The sequence below is a fragment of the Microcaecilia unicolor genome, chromosome 1 (genome assembly GCF_901765095.1).
Source record: "Microcaecilia unicolor chromosome 1, aMicUni1.1, whole genome shotgun sequence".
Taxonomy (NCBI): Eukaryota; Metazoa; Chordata; class Amphibia; order Gymnophiona; family Siphonopidae; genus Microcaecilia; species Microcaecilia unicolor.
This window is the reverse complement of record NC_044031.1, coordinates 472,225,472-472,242,598: the sequence shown is the minus strand read 5'-3', so window position 1 is coordinate 472,242,598 and position 17,127 is coordinate 472,225,472. Positions and strand designations below refer to the sequence as shown.

Sequence of the window (17,127 nt, the reverse complement as noted above, 5' to 3'; positions counted from 1 at the left end):
CATTCCGGTTATTCTGGAGTTCCTTCAGCATGGTCTTCAAAAGGGATTGGCATATTATTCCCTTTGAGTGCAGGTGGCCGCGCTAGCTTGTTTTAGGGGCAAACTGGACGGTTCCTCTTTAGCAGCTCACTCGGATGTGGTCCGTTTCCTACGCGGGGCTCTTTGGCTTTGGCCTCCTCTGTGGCAGCTGTGCCCAGCGTGGCATTTGAATGTGGTACTGCGAGCCCTCCAGACCCCACCGTTTGAGCTATTGAATAGGGTTTCTGAGAAGGATCTAACACTTAAGACAGTGTTTTTGGTGGCCATTGCTTCGGCTAGGAGGATTTCTGAAATTCAGGCTTTGTCTTGCAGAGATCCTTTTTTGCAGTTTTCTGAAGCAGGGGTGTTGATCTGGACGGTGCCATCGTTTCTACCTAAAGTGGTTTCGGCTTTCCATGTCAATCGGGCGGTTTATCTTCTGTCTTTTCGAAGAGAGGATTATCTGGGGGAGTTTGCCTTGCTACGTTTCCTGGACGTGCGGAGAGCCTTGTTTCGGTACTTGCAGATCTCTAATGATGCTGAAGGAAAGGATAGTGAATTTCCTGGAAGCCAATAAGTTGCAAGATCCAAGACAGCATGGATTTACCAAAGGGAAATCGTGCCAAACGAACCTCATTGAGTTCTTTGATTGGGTGACAGGAGAATTGAATCAGGAACGAGCTATGGACGTAATCTACTTAGATTTCAGCAAAGCTTTTGACACGGTTCCCCACAGGAGGCTCTTAAATAAACTGGAGGGGCTGAAGATAGGACCCGAAGTGGTGAACTGGATTAGGAACTGGTTGACGGACAGACGCCAGAGGGTGGTGGTGAATGGAATTCGCTCGGAGGAGCGAAAGGTAAGTAGTGGAGTGCCTCAAGGATCGGTGCTGGGGCCGATTCTGTTCAATATATTTGTGAGTGACATTGCCGAAGGGTTAGAAGGTAAAGTTTGCCTATTTGCGGATGACACTAAGATCTGTAACAGAGTGGACACCCCGGAGGGAGTGGAAAACATGAAAAAGGACATACGGAAGCTAGAAGAACGGTCTAAGGTTTGGCAATTAAAATTCAATGCGAAGAAATGCAGAGTGATGCACTTAGGAAGTAGAAATCCACGGGAGACGTATGTGTTAGGCGGGGAGAGTCTGATAGGTACGGGCGGAGAGAGGGATCTTGGGGTGATAGTATCTGAGGATTTGAAGGCGACGAAACAGTGTGACAAGGCGGTGGCAGTAGCTAGAAGGTTGTTAGGCTGTATAAAGAGAGGTGTGACCAGCAGAAGAAAGGGGGTGTTGATGCCCCTGTATAAGTCGTTGGTGAGGCCCCACCTGGAGTATTGTGTTCAGTTTTGGAGGCCGTATCTTGTTAAGGATGTAAAAAGAATTGAAGCGGTGCAAAGAAAAGCTACAAGAATGGTATGGGATTTGCGTTACAAGACGTATGAGGAGAGACTTGCTGAACTAAACATGTATACTCTGGAGGAAAGGAGAAACAGGGGTGACATGATACAGACGTTCAAATATTTGAAAGGTATTAATCCGCAAACGAATCTTTTCCGGAGATGGGAAGGTGGTAGAACGAGAGGACATGAAATGAGATTGAAGGGGGGCAGACTCAAGAAAAATGTCAGGAAGTATTTTTTCACGGAGAGAGTAGTGGATGCTTGGAATGCCCTCCCGCGGGAGGTGGTGGAAATGAAAACGGTAACAGAATTCAAACATGCGTGGGATAAGCATAAAGGAATCCTGTGCCGAAGGAATGGATCCTCAGGAGCTTAGTCAAGATCGGGAGGCGGGGCTGGTGTTTGGGAGGCGGAGATAGGGCTGGGCAGACTTATACGGTCTGTGCCAGAGCCGGTGGTGGGAAGCGGGACTGGTGGTTGGGAGGCGGGGATAGTGCTGGACAGACTTGTACGGTCTGTGCCAGAGCCGGGGTTGGGAGGCAGGGCTGGGGAGGTGAGGATAGTGCTGGGCAGACTTATACGGTCTGTGCCTGTGCCAGAGCCGGTGGTTGGGAGGTGGGGCTGGTGGTTGGGAGGCGGGGATAGTGTGGGGCAGACTTATACGGTCTGTGCCCTGAAGAGCATAGGTACAAATCAAAGTAGGGTATACACAAAAAGCAGCAAATATGAGTTATCTTGTTGGGCAGACTGGATGGACCGTGCAGGTCTTTTTCTGCCGTCATCTACTATATTACTATGAGTTTCAACGCTCGGATCATCTGTTTTTCCTCTTCTCGGGATTGAAACGAGGTGAGGCGGCTTCTAAGGTTTCCTTTGCTTGCTCGATTAGGGAAGCCATTGGAGCGGCGTATCTGCTACAAGGGCGGGCATTTCCAGTGGCCCTGAAGGCGCATTCTACTTGGGCTGAGGTGTCGGCCTTCTGTCTGGAAGAGATTTGTCAGGGGGCTACGTGGGCATCCCGTTATACTTTTGCAAAGCATTACAGGCTAGACGTGCCTGCTCAGGAGGATGCGAGTTTTGGGGCGGGAGTGTTGATGCGGGGAGTGTCGGCTTCCCACCCTACTTAAGGAATGCTTTGGTACATCCCACTAGTTCCTGGATTCATCTGCTGCAAGTGACAAGGAAGGTAAAATTGTCTTACCTGATAATTGTCTTTCCTTTAATGCAGCAGATGAATCCAGGATCCCTCCCTAGTTCAGCCGACGGTTTTTTCATTTTCTGCGCAGTGTGGCTATTTTTTCCTTCTGTTTTCTCTTTTGCAGAGTTCAAACAGCTATGGGAACACAGAAAGAATTCCAATTTCTGGATCAAATTGCAGTTATTTCGAAATTCTTATTTGGTTCTCTGTTTTTCATAGTGAGGATGGTTTCTAGTTGTTATTGGTTTCATATTTTTGGCCTTGGCAAATGCTTACGAATGACATACTAACTGAGGAAGGAGCTGGCCGTCTGGCATCACTGCCTTTAGTTTGTTTATCTCTTTCGCCACCTGCTGGTAGGTGGACTTAACCCACTAGTTCCTGGATTCATCTGCTGCGTTAAAGGAAAGAAAATTATCAGGTAAGACATAATTTTACCATCTTTTTGTTTCGAAAATCACATTTTTCCTAGATGTGCTCTGCATTTTTCTTTGGGACCATTTCAACTAAAAGGTCCAAGAGAAAAACGCCCAAAAAGCAGCCATTGGGATGTCTGGGAGCCATCATTCTTTGGAGACTTGCCACACAGACATCCGAGCAGAGTAGTGGAACAGCCTAGTGGGGGCACTGCAGTGGACTTCACATAAAAGGTCCAAGGTACACATCTCACCATAACTGCCCTATATTGTATGGTGAGCCCTCCAGGAGCAGAAAAATACCTATTGTAACTCACTGTACACCACTACAATGCCTCTCAAGCTTGTAGATGTCACCTATATGTCGGTACAGTAGGTTTTTAGAGCACTTTGAAGGGCTTACACATTCCACCACAAGTGTACCATTTAGAGCGGGATATGGGCCTGGGTCTCCTCCTCTGCAGTCCACTGCTCTAATCAGTAGGCTACTCCTGGGACCTGTCTGCTGCCCTAGTAGGAATGGCCATCATTTTGGAAGCTGTCATAGAGCCTGTTATGTACTGTCACAGTTACACCTTAGGGGGCTGGGAGGAGATCAGTGACCACTGGGGGAGTAAAGGGGGTTATATTTTAATCCCTCCAGTGTTTGTTTGATCATTTAAGGAACCTTTTGGTCACTTAGGGGCCCTTTTACTAAGCCGCAGTAGGGCTACCGTGCACCAAATAGATCCTACCACCGGGGTAGCATGTGTGCGCATGTGTAGTTTCCCACAGTAGAAAATAATTTTCTGTTTTCTACCGGAGGGGGGGGGGGGGGGGTTTCCCTGCAGTAATTGGTAGCGTGGACACATTGCTGCGCGCTTCCTGATTACTGCATGGATAGCACTTGAACTCTTACTGCCTTCTGAATAGGTGGCGTTAAGGGCTCAGGCAGTAAATAGCCACGTGCTAATTTTAACATTAGCGCAAGGCCATTTACTGGCCCATTTTTTTTTTTTTTTTTTTAAAGGCCTTTCCCACCATGTTAAAAAATGGCCCAGTGCACACCGATTTCATGTGCTTAGTAAAAAGGCCCCTTAGTCGTGATTGAAACAGGTCTAGCTAAGAAGTCCTAGTTGTTTCCATTTTATTCCATTATTGCAGAAAAACATCTGTTTTGGGGACTGTCCATGTCCTACCCAACAAACGCTTCATCACTCCCCTTTGAAATTTGGACAAACCGTAAAGCAAAACGTCTAAAATCGGTGTGCCAAAAATAACAACTTGGACATTTTTGAGAAATAAATGTTCTTTCACCACCTTATGACTTTTTAGGATTTTTTTTTGTTTTGTTTTGGAAATTAACCCCAAAGTGAGAAATGGGAAAGCTAGTATAGATTAATGGACCATCTTGGTGGAAGAAAGGGAGATGTTGAGGTTAGTGTCTGAGATATGTCTCATAATTTCATCAGAAATTAGCACTAAGCTAGGTAATAAATTAAAAAAAACCCCAAAGTATTAACATCTTTGCTATTTGTGGATTTTCAGGCCCCCAACAGCAGTACTCAGGCCAAGAAGACTATTATGGGGACCAATACAATCATGGCGGACAAGGTCCTCCAGAAGGCATGAATCAGCAATATTACCCTGATGGTAATTTCTTATAATGTAAACTTTCCCATTTTCTATGCCTTGCTCACTCTTGATGCTATTTAGACTAGTGGTGTATGAAGGGAAACAGATATTCATTCTCTATGAAACCTTTCATAAGTGGAGGAGAAAAAAAACTAAAGTCATGCTGTTAGCATTCTAGCATTTTTTGTATATAGTTTTGCACAGTCTTATTTGATAGTAAATAACTTCAGTTATAAAGAGACATAACCATGTACAGTGAAGTGCCTTGTAAAAGTCTTCATACCCTTGTATATTTTTCATGTTCTATTGTCATACAAATACAATTAAAAACGCTTTAAAGTAGGAGCTTATTCACTGATCTAAAGATTATACTGTATATTTTCAACATAAGAAATTATAGAAATATTCAGTGTCATTAAGAATAAGAAACTAAAAAATCTTGATCATATGAGTCTTTACACCCTTAGACTCCATACATTAAGGAAGCCCCTTTTGCAGCAATAATAGCAGTAATAGATACAAGTCATTTAAGATGAGCTTCTACCAACTTTGCACAGTTGGATGGTTAAGGGTTTTCCCATTCTTGCCAGATATAGCTCAAACTCTGAAGTTGGCTAAGGATCATTTGTGGTATGTGGACTTCAAGTCTTGCCACAGGTTTGTTTGGGGTTTTTTTTTTCTTTGATTTCGGCCTAGGCTTTGACAGGGCCACTCAGGGGCATTCATTTTTTTTTGCTGAGCCACTGCATTGTTGCTTTTGCTTTGTGATTTTGAAAGATGAATCTTCTGTCCAGTTGTAGATCTGTGATTGAATGGAGCAGGTTTTCCTCCACGATATACCTGTATTTTGCACCATCCATTCTTCCCTCAATCTTCTCTGACTCCATAACTGCAGTGCATACCCACAATGTAGTGCTGCCTCCACCATGCTTTTACTCTGTTTGTATTATGCTATATGTATTGCCTAGCATTGAAACCAAAAAGATCCCCTTTGCTTATATCAGAGCACAAAAACCTCTTCCCACATGCATGCAGAATTCTGTTTCTTTCGAAACACTATGCCACAGCATCATAAGGCTTTTTCTTCAGCAGTATCTTTATTTGTGCTACCCTCCCATACGGCCTGTGTTTGTCGATTAATCTTGAAATTGGTAAGTCAGCATTTTCCCCAGTGACTGCCAGAGACTCTCATTTTAAAGCGGGGGGCCAGGAACCTTTTAAGAGAAGGGCTACATAGAATATTTCACATCACTGTAAGGGCCAGTGATGAGGGACCTAGGATTTGCTCTATTTATTGCCCTACTAAACTGTCCTCATCTTTGGCTGGGAAAGTCTGGGAATCTTGCCAATGTTGCTGCCGTAAGGGGGAGTAAAAATTTCCTATGTGCGCAGTGCAGGACACGACATTCTACAAAAATTAGCTCTTAGAACTGCAGTTTGCAGAGCTCCCTGACATTGGGCAAAGGGAATATTCAGGCACATTGAAATTTATTTTACAGCCTTCTCTCAATCTGCACTTTAGAAATAACTTTCTCAGGTTTTTATTTCTTTTTGACAACTCCATGTATGGCATGTTTAAGCCTTTTTAAATTCACTGTATACCGCAAACTGCTTGATCCTTCAGGTGGGCTATATTTAATTGGGACCTTATTAAGGCAGTTTCTGGAATTAGAGCTAATGTGGTTTTGCTTTTTCTTTGTTAAAGACATACAATTGAGACCTTTTGGTTTCTTATTGTAAATTACTTTTTGAACAAATCTGTAATTGGTCTTTCACATAGAAAGCATAGCATATATTGTGTAGATCAGTGAAACTCCTGCTTTACTGTGTTCTAAATTGTTGTTAGCAGAATGGAAGAAAGTTCATGGGTGTGAAGACTTACAGAGCACTTTAAATAATCTTAAGCTCCTTTATAAGAGAGTTTTTTTTTGTTTTATTTTTTTTTTGGTTCATGTAAAAATACGTTTCACAATTTAAAAACACCTTTTCCCCCCAGAGTTCTTCTCTGTTTTCTAGCTAGAAGTATTTCTTTTAATATTAGGTTGATAAAATAATCAGGTCTGAAGTTGGTTTTACCCTCTATTTTAAGAATGTCTTATTCTGCCCCTGACTAAGATATTTGTACTACTGACAATTTTCTGTAGAGCTGAGGAGAAAATCACAAAAAGATTTTTAAGGATATGAAACTAATTTACTAGCCTTTATCATTCAGTGTACAGGTGACTTTTTTTTTTTTTTTTTTTGAAAGTGTAGTCTCCCAAAGCTGCTTTTTATTGCTGTTGCTGTTTTTACTCCTTTTGATTTACAAAGCCTGAGTTCTTTCCCACCAATGAATTGCCAGTTAGTTCTCAATTCTGGGATGTTTTACCAAAACAGCACATCTGTAAGTATGTTGATAAAAGTAAAGCTACATCGTCTGCTACCCAGGAAGCTAGAAGTATGTATGGAAGTTAAGATATAATTCTAAGATATAGAAACATAACGGCAGATAAATGCCATATGACCCATCCAGCCTGCCCATCCTCTGTAACCCCCAGTTCTACCTGTTCCTAAGCGATCCCACATGCTTATCCCATGCCTTTTTAAATTCTGGAACAGTCCTCGACTCCACCACCTCCACCGGGCATAATTTTTAAAAATGGGCATTGATATAAAAGATTTTTTTTTTCCTTTGGAAATGGTGTTCTTTTTCTAACTTCAGGACTCTGGGGCGGGTTTAACAGATCAGATATATTTGGTAGCGATTTGTGAACCATGCTGTAGTCAAATACCATTATGAATTAATTTAGAACCCATGTTAAACATTTAGCTACTTTGATCAACCAAAGAGATGAGATTAAAATTGTGAACCTTGCTAATTTAGAAATAGAACATAAGATCAATCCTGAATTGGATACTATAGACTTAACTCCTTTTAAAAATAGTCAATTTAATTTAACCTATTGTACATAATAAACAGAAATATTTTTGTATAGAATTATATAAATGTGTGTGGGATGTGGCGCTCCCCCCACCCCCCCCCCCCCCCCCATTATTTTGTGCATATTATTTCTAGGATTCTCAGGTCTCGTGTAAGAAGAATTCATTCTTACTCTTAAGAATCTACAAATATGATTCAAATTGCGCTTAAAAATCCTGCTTTCATCCTGAATTTGACACGCTTAATACATAGAGGGACCCACTAGAAATCAATTTGAAAGACTGAGATTGTACCCAACATACTCTGGTTTATGAGGTGTTTGAGGTGTTCATTCCTGGCATGGTATGCCCACAACAAACTTCTCTGGGTTTTCTGGACACTACCCAATTGATGTGTAAATTTCGTTGGTTATAGTTCTGACCAGTCAATGTTTTTTTTTTTTTTTTTTTTTTTTGGCAGAAGTGCACACTAAGAAAATGTTTCAGAAATTCTGCATGCTACCTATTCTGTTTAAGCTGGCCATTCGGTTGACTTGTGATACATTGCTGTATGTTCATGTCCCTTATAACATAGTTGGTTTAAGTTTCTTATCTTATTTTTAGATCAGGTGATAAGTAGTTAAATTTACAGCTAGATGAAACTTGCAGTACATACAAACTTTAACAGAATGTGACATCCATTACCTCATGTCCACAAGGTTGTAACCAGGGGACAAGCTACTATGGGCTTAAACTAGTCATTCTCAATCTAGTCCTCAAGGACTACCCAGCCAGTATAGTGCTCAAGAAAAACACACTGAAATATGCATAAGGTAAATACGCTAATATATCTCATGCATAGTGGTGTTTTATTACTGTTGAAGATACGTTTGGTTCACATAGATGGAACATACCACCTTTTACCTGTATTGTTGTTTTTGTTTTGTTTTTCTTAAAATAAGATGTGCTTTAAAAATAGAACCATTCTTTGTTGTTACTCCTTTCTGAATATCCATTCTTCTGTAATGGGTGTTTCCTGTGGACAGCAGGGTAGGTCAGCCACACATGAATGATGTCATCTGACAGCATATGGAGAGATTGATTTGATAGCTGCAGACGGAGTGCTACTGTATTTAGGAGCGTGAGCTTCTGTGTACTTCTAAAAGCAAATGGTGACGTTTGTGCTGTACACAGTGACTTCTGGTATGTGATTAACCAGAAGACCAGTTACTCCTTTTACCAGTGATTGGACTGATCCTCTGATACAGGCAGGACAAAACATGTCAGGCTAAGAAACCATTTGTATTAAAAAAGACCACTAGGTGCTGCTCATGAAGAACTACTACTACTTAACATTTCTAGAGCGCTACTAGGGTTATGCAGCGCTGTACAGTTTAACAAAGAAGGACAGTCCCTGCTCAGTGGAGCTTACAATCTAAAGGACGAAATGTCAAGTTGGGGCAGTCTAGATTTCCTGAATAGAGGTATGGTGGTTAGGTGTTGAAGGCGACATTGAAGAGGTGGGCTTTTAATTTAATTTCGTTGTTAAGATTTGACTCATATGAAACTAAAGCCAGTGATTCTGTGCTGCAAATTCCATGTCGCTGCTGTTTTTGGGTTAAATTGGAATCCCATCTGACATCCAAAGCACAGGTTTGGATGTAGGGTCCCGTTGGGAGATGAGGCATGTAAAGCAAGGAGGCCTTCTGTTTACCTTTTCTTTCATAGCTCTTAAGTTGCAGTCTTAGCATGCGGTAATTCCTGTGATGTTAGGAGTAAGAAAAGGATGTTAACAATAGCAGGGTTGTGGCGGGTTAGGCTTTTAGTACACCCACACCTTTATGCTATGTCCCCCTTTTAGTGGCACAGTGGAGACTCATTTGTCACTATTGCCCACGATCCCACACAGCTTTTCCTGTGTTGTGCGAGCTATTAGCACAGTTCATGTGGACACCCAAGCAATTCAAATTGATTCCAGAGTGGAAGAGGGATTCCAGAGTCAGCTTGGAGCAGGCAACAGTAGCATAGTAGATGATGACAGATAAAGGCCTAAGTGGTCCGTCCAGTTGGCCCAACAGTCACACTCATCAGTTCATGATTAAACCATACATATACTTGATCCTAATCTTTTTGTTTTTTTTTGCCATTTTCAGATGCAGGCCATAAGTCTGCCTGGCTTTTTTCTTATGTCCCAACTACTGGAGATGCCAAAGGGATTAGTGTGGAGGAGCTAAGGTGCTGTAGGTGGAACATGCAGTGAGCTTCACCGTGGTTGAATTATGGGGAATAGCAATGAGCTGTAGCCAACAGCAGTTTAATCTCATACCTACTGCACAGTAACACAGCATTTGGCTGCTATTTTTTTAACTTGTTTTTTAACAGTTTTTACATATACAGAACATTGGAGAGCTCAACAGTCATATCCATAAAACAGATGAAACAATAAACAGCTAAGGTATACAGAGGTACTGAGTCAAAGGTTCAACAAATAAGGAAAACTCACACAACTGTATTCCTACTAAGCTGATACCAGTCCACAAAAGAGTCTCAAATTTTTTTTTTTAATTTATAATTTTTATTGATAAATATGTCCAACCATCAACATTACAAAATATCAATCTCCATTCTTTTACCTAAATAACATAGTCATCAACAAAGAGTCCCAAATCTTATCAAAAGTATGCACTTGCCTTTTGCGAAGGGCTGCCAAATTACTGAGGTAATAAGCAGTCCACAGTTTAGGTTGGATGTCCTCCTCTTGCGATATGGTGGCCGTGGTCCAGTATCAGGCAATTTCCCTTTATATAGAAAAGCAATGCAAGGCAGAAGCACTTGGAAATGATGAGTAGATAAGCCTACAGTTTGCAATTGTAGGAGCCACAGCTTTGGATCAGTAGCAACAGGTGCCTTGAGCATGAATGAAAAAGCTTTTGCTCAGTGTTTCCAAAAAGTCTGAGTCTTAGGGCAGCTCCACCAGATATGATAATCGGACACCAATCCTCCACACCCTCTCTAACAACATGCAGATGGCTGAGAAGAGATGAGAGAAGCATGAACAGGGTACATATACCAAAGAACTTTAATACACTGCTCCACCAAATTGGCAGAAACAAAAATATGAAAAGTATCACCATGGATACTCTGCCAATTCTTATCCCCCAATGTATGTCCCAAATACCTTTCCCATTTGGTCTGATATTGAGGGACCCCAACATCTTTGGCCAGCAATATACCTTATAAGGATGAAATCATTTTTTTCTGTGAGGGCCACTAGACAGAACCATTTCAAAAGGCATTAATGGCTGACTCAGTTTCATTAAGTATTGACGTATTGAGCAAGTGGTGGATCTGAAGATAGACAAAGTAAGCTGTTGATGGACGCTGATAATCCGCTTGTAATTGTACAAAAGAAAACAGAACCCCCATCAGAATATGAATCCCCTACATGCCTTATACCCTTCTGTTCCCACCTGTCCAACATCCAAACATCCTGCCACAGGACAGAAGCGAGAGAGACCCACATGGAAAACTAAAGAGAGAGACTTATTCCCAAATGGGTGAGAAAGGGAGAAAATGTCAAAGAATGAGAAATTAATTGCCGAGGGTTCCAAATCAAATGTCAGGAAGTATTTTTTCACGGAGAGAGTGGTGGATGATTGGAATGCCCTCCCGCGGGAGGTGGTGGAGAGGAAAACGGTAACGGAATTCAAACATGCGTGGGATAAACATAAAGGAATCCTGTTCAGAAGAAATGGATCCTCAGGAGCTTAGCCGAGATTGGGAGGCGGGGCTGGTGGTTGGGAGGCGGGGATAATGCTGGCCAGACTTATACGGTCTGTGCCAGAGCCGGTGGTGGGAGGCGGGGCTGGTGGTTGGGGGGCGGGGATAGTGCTGGGCAGACTTGTACGGTCTGTGCCCTGAAAATGACAGGTACAAATCAAGGTAAGATATACACAAAAAGTAGCACATATGAGTTTGTCTTGTTGGGCAGACTGGATGGACCGTACAGGTCTTTTTCTGCCGTCATCTACTATGTTTACTATGTTTACCCAACTAAATGAGCCAAACACCTGGCGCTCTATTCTTACCGAAACTTTTGAACAAGGATCTCACCAGTCCAGTAGTGGCCACAGCTGTGCGAGCCTTTGGGGAGGATAAAGGGCAGAGATCCACTGTTTAAAGTTGTCTCCAAAGCCAAATGTGGTAAGAACTCTTATCAATGGACAGAGTCAAAGGAATATTGTGGGTTTTAACTAACCATATCAGCGCTCGTGTGCGCCAAACATTGTCACCCAGTGTGACCTAGGATAAATCCCGATTGATCTTCCCCTACCAGGGTTGGAGTTAGCTTATTTAGACTCATGACTAATATCTTGGCTAATAGTTTAGCATCTAAATTTAGCAGGGAGATGGGCTGATATGAGCCTCATACAAGTAGGGTCCTTTCCCGGTTTTGTTTTAATTGTGATACCTATCTCCATCATAGAGGGAGGGAATTTCCCATCCTCAAGAGCTGAGTTGAAAATTTGTGTTAGTATAGGGACTAAATATTGGGCAAACTTTTTATAAAACTTAGAAGTGAGGCCATCCAACCCCTGTGATTTACCCAGTTTAAGGGACGCTATGGCATTTTAAACTTCCTGAGGTTGAATTTTTTGATCCCGCATCTGAGCACAATCAACACCCAACCAGGGCAGCCTAGCCTTTTTTACATAACAGTTAATCTCATCCTCTGTGGATTGAACTTCAGATGTGTGTAAGCTTCTATAGAATGCCAAAAATTATTGCCTCATTTGTTCAGGTTTCCAGTCAAGGACCTGAGAGGCAGTTGTAATAGCTGAAACGATAGACTGTACTTTTTTTCTTTTTAACTGCTGGGCCAAAACTCTACTTGCCTTATTGTCCTCTGCAAAATGCACACTACTTGTCACCTGCAAATCATAATGAACTTTTCCCACCCACAAAAAGTTGCTCCTGTAAATGCAAACGTTTATTCTGAACAGCTCCCGTCAAGCTATTTCCTGTCTCAGTGGAGTATCCTGCCAGTTGTGCTTACATTTTAATCTAGAGGCCCATTTGATACAGTGACCCCAGATACAGGCCTTTAAATCATCCCAAAGGCAGCCTAAGGAGGTATCTTGGAGGGGCATTGTAAGAAAAATAATTTGTAATTTGGGTGGACAGATCTGCCATCACCTCCTCATTATCTAAAATACTTTCCAAAATTGCAGTTTCTGTTCAGTAAGACAAAGTGATATTACTGCCCAAACAGGCGCATGATCAGACAAAACACGGATATCTATATCTAGCACTTGGGACACTAGAACAGATCAAAAATGTTTAATCTATCCTTGAATACAACTGATGAACAGGAAAACAGAAAGAAAATTTAGTATCATGAGGGTGGACCATCCTCCATATATCTACCACCCCTGTGTGGTATGCTCGATCCTTCCTACGATAATGTACTGGAGAAGTATTATCTAATGGAGGGAGTAATGTCATTTCCTTGTCATCAAGCAGATGCAGCCATTACAGATGGGTTGTGTCCATCAACCAGCAGAGGGCGATAGAGAGCACACTTTTTCCAGTGCCTCATACCAGCTTGCTCCACTGCCTCTCTTCAGTATTCTCTATCTCCCTAGCAGAGAGGCTGCAGCTTCTTCGAGCGCCATCTTAAATCTGCCTGGAGGTTGCTCCTGTGCTTTTGCCAGTTGTTAGCAGGGGTGTTGGAGGCTATAGCAGCTTCACTTTAAAGGCACATAGGTTCGCCCTTTCCCTGCCTTACCCTTACCTCCGTGGATGTGGACACATTGCTTAGCTTTCACTGTCCTTCCCCACCAACAGTGGATGCAGGCACATAGGTTCGCCCTTTCCCTGCCTTTCCCACTCACCTGAGCCTCCGGAGTTCTATTTACCTCTGCTTTCCTCACAGTGTTAAAAAAAAAAAAAAAAAAAAGCGCTTAGACGCTGGAACAGAGGTTTTTCCTTGCCTTTTTCTGTGGGACCGCAGCTGTGATACTCGGTCCAGTGAGGTAAGAGTGTTTTCTGACTCCTCCGGGGTGGGCCGGCGATCGGGGCGATTTTGGCGCGAACTGCCATTTTGAATTTTACCGCCGTTTTCGGCGATGGCTGCGGAGACAGTAAAGCGCTGTTCCAAGTGTGGCAAGCACAGATCAGCAGTGGGGCTCTGTAAATCGTGCTGTACAGACGTTAGAGCCGGCCCGAGCATGGCGAACGACGATTCTTCGCGCTCTGAGGTGACAGCGGGCGCCATTTTGAATTTACCACATGACGCGACCTCCGCTGAGACGGAGAGTCCTGAGCCCGGGGGGAGGCCTTGGAGTGAGGCTGATATGGGAGCTACTAGCTCCGGCAGAGATCCGGGTGCCCAGGGTGAGTTTTTCTTCCCTGATTTTGTCTTATTAATGCATAAAGCATACATGCTTAAAAGAGCTGTCCCACAAAGCCCGGCATGGGCCTCTTCTAATGCCCCCCCCCCCCCCCCCCGGTGGATTCTAGCCTGGGTATGCCCTCTGAGGCGTTATTCCCTGATAATTGGCAGAATATGACACGCAGAAGGGCTCATTTCCCTTCAGAGAGTGCTGCACCTCCATTCCCCCCCCCCCCCCCCCCCCCCGTGGTCGGGCTGCGAGGATTTGGAGGACTCTGGCAGGCCTTCATGGTCTGAGGAGCCAGTCTGGTGCAGAAGTGACTCAGGCTCTGGACGATCCCTCCGCGGTGAGGATTTTCCACCGTGATGAGCTGCCAGCGCTTATTTCTGATGCCCTGCAGGCTCTCTCTATTGAGGACCCTGCCAGTGGCACAGCCTCCTCTGTGAATCCTAGGATGGCTAGTACCAAAAAGCCTGCTCGAGCCTTTCCTTTGCATGACTCCATCCAAGAGCTTATTTTGGCTCAGTGGGCTGACCCCGAGGGACCTTTGAAAGTTTCCAGGGCTATGGGGCAATTATACCCTCTGAGTGAGGAGCATATGGCTCGCTTTGCTATGCCTAAAGTGGATGCCCTAGTCACAGCTGTGACAAAGAGAACTACCCTCCCTGTTGAAGGAGGTGTTGCCCTGAAGGATATTCAAGGCCGTAGACTGGAATCAGCACTTAAACGGTCATTTGAAATTGCAGGTCTCACTATTCGGGCATCTGCATGCAGTTGTTATGCTGCTAGAGCCTGCCTGGCTTGGTTGCAACAGGCAGTGGAACAGCCCGGTGATGGAGCGGAGCCCTTTTCAGATGTGGCTCCGCGGATGGAGTCAGCCTTGTCCTTTCTTGCTGACGCCCTTTATGATATTGTCAGAGCTTCGGCTAAACACATGGCAGTAGCAGTGGCGGCTCGCCGTCTTCTGTGGCAACGGCATTGGGCGGCGGACATGGCCTCTAAGCAAAGGTTGGTGAAGTTGCCCTTTCAAGGCCTTCTCCTGTTTGGTGAGGAGTTGGAGAAAATTGTGAAGGGCCTGGGTGAGGCTAAACCCCAGCACTTGCCCGAAGATAGGCCTCGGCCTTCCTCTAAGGGTGCGGTGGTCCACTCCTCTTACAGACCTCGCTTCCATGAAGCTCGAAGGTACCGCCTGGGGCGTTCTGCTGGGCTCACTTCTCGTGTATGTTTTCAGCAGAGGAACTCCTTTCGCTCGGACAAACGTTCCACAACCACTTGCTCAAGGCCTGGAGTTCCGGGGCGACCCTGTCAATGATGGTGCGCCGGCCCTTTCCTCGAGTCCTGTCATCGGAGGACGTCTTTCCCTCTTTGCCGAGGAGTGGGCCAATATTTCCTCAGATCAGTGGGTCTTGGACCTGATCAGAGACGGTTACAGAATAGAATTCGACGCCCCTGTAAGAGACGTGTTTGTGGAGTCCCGATGCGGTTCTGCCGCCAAACGGGCGGCGGTAGAGGAGACTTTACAATGTCTGATTTAGATAGGGGCCGTGTCCCCGGTACCTCCCGCCGAACACGGCTGCGGCCGCTACTCCATCTACTTTGTGGTGCCGCGTAAAGGAGGGTCTTTTCGCCCTATTCTGGACTTAAAAGAATTAAACAAGTCCCTGAGAGTGCGGCATTTTCACATGGAAACCCTGCGCTCCGTCATTGCGGCGGTACAGCCAGGAGAGTTTCTCACGTCTCCGGACCTGAAAGAAGCTTACTTGCACATTCCAAGTTGGCCCCCGCACCAGAAGTTTCTGAGGTTCGCGGTGATGGGAAAGCATTTCCAGTTCCGGGCCTTGCCTTTTGGCCTCGCCACAGCTCCCCGCACCTTTTCGAAGGTTATGGTGGTAGTAGCTGCCTTTCTAAGGCGAGAGGGTATTCGGGTTCACCCGTACCTGGACGACTGGCTCATTCGAGCAAACTCTGCTGCAGAGAGTCAGCATGTAACATCCAGAGTGGTCTCAGTACTTCACTCTCTGGGCTGGGTTGTCAATTTGGCCAAAAGTCACCTGACCCCCTCGCAGTTTCTAGAATATTTGGGGGCCAGGTTCGACACAGCCTCAGGGTACGTGTACCTACCCGAGCAAAGGTGGTGCAAGCTTCAGAATCAGGTCCGTCTGCTCCTGAGGATGCCCCGCCCGCGAGCTTGGGACATTGTCCAGCTGCTTGGATCGAGACCTCTACAGTATGCTGTACTCCAAAGATGGTCTCCAGTATCTCAGGATTACCACTGCAGACTCTCTTGGCTCCCTGCGGCCCGACTCAGCATGGAGTGGTGGCTCTCAGACAGCATGCTGCAGGGAGGAATGCCGCTGGCGCTCCCCGATTGGTGCCTAGTGGTGACAGATGCCAGTCTGAAAGGCTGGGGCGCACATTGCAAGGGGAAGCATGCCCAGGGTCTATGGACACCCGAGGAGTCGGAGTGGTCCATCAACCGCCTAGAGTTGAAAGCGGTGTTTCAGGCGCTTCTGGCCTTTCAAGTGACCCTGGAAGGATTGGCTGTTAGAGTGATGTCGGACAACACGACAGCAGTGGCCTACATAAATCGACAAGGCGACACTCAGTGCAGAGCTCTAGCCGCGCAGGCCGAACAAATTTGCCACTGGGCCGAGCTGCATCTACAGTTTCTGTTGGCAGCTCACATTGCAGGTCAGAGCAACGTGCAAGCCGATTATCTAAGCAGGCATCAGATCGATCCAGCGGAGTGGGAACTTGCAGACGAAGTGTTCCTGCAGATATGTGCCAAGTGGGGCAAGCCCGTGATGGATCTAATGGCGATATGCACCAATGCCAAAGTCCCGTGCTTCTTCAGCAGACGGGGAGATCCTCGCGCGGCGGGGTTGGATGCCTTGGCTCAACCCTGGCCTCCGGGCCTACTGTATGTGTTCCCTCCGTGGCCCTTGATAGGGCGAGTGCTCCTGCGGATTCGGCTGCATCCAGGAGAAGTGGTTCTTGTCGCCCCGGATTGGCCCAGGAGGCCTTGGTATGCGGACCTCCGACAGATGCTCGTAGAGGATCCCCTTCAGTTACCTCTGGTTCCCAACCTGTTGTCACAGGGTCCGGGGACCATGGTGGACGCCGGCCGATTTGGTCTTATGGCCTGGCGATTGAGAGGGCGCAATTGAGAGGCAGAGGCTATTC

General features: G+C 45.2%; 1 protein-coding gene across 2 annotated transcripts in view; it reads left to right on the top strand.

Annotated features, from left to right (window-relative positions):
* SS18 (SS18 subunit of BAF chromatin remodeling complex) overlaps window positions 1–17,127 on the top strand; it is a 184,834-nt gene that overhangs the window by 101,952 nt on the left and 65,755 nt on the right. For both annotated transcript variants that reach the window (XM_030213670.1, XM_030213676.1), the window contains exon 7: window positions 4,565–4,669. In XM_030213670.1, the coding sequence (XP_030069530.1) occupies window positions 4,565–4,669 (105 nt within the window). The remainder of the gene's footprint in view (window positions 1–4,564; window positions 4,670–17,127) is intronic.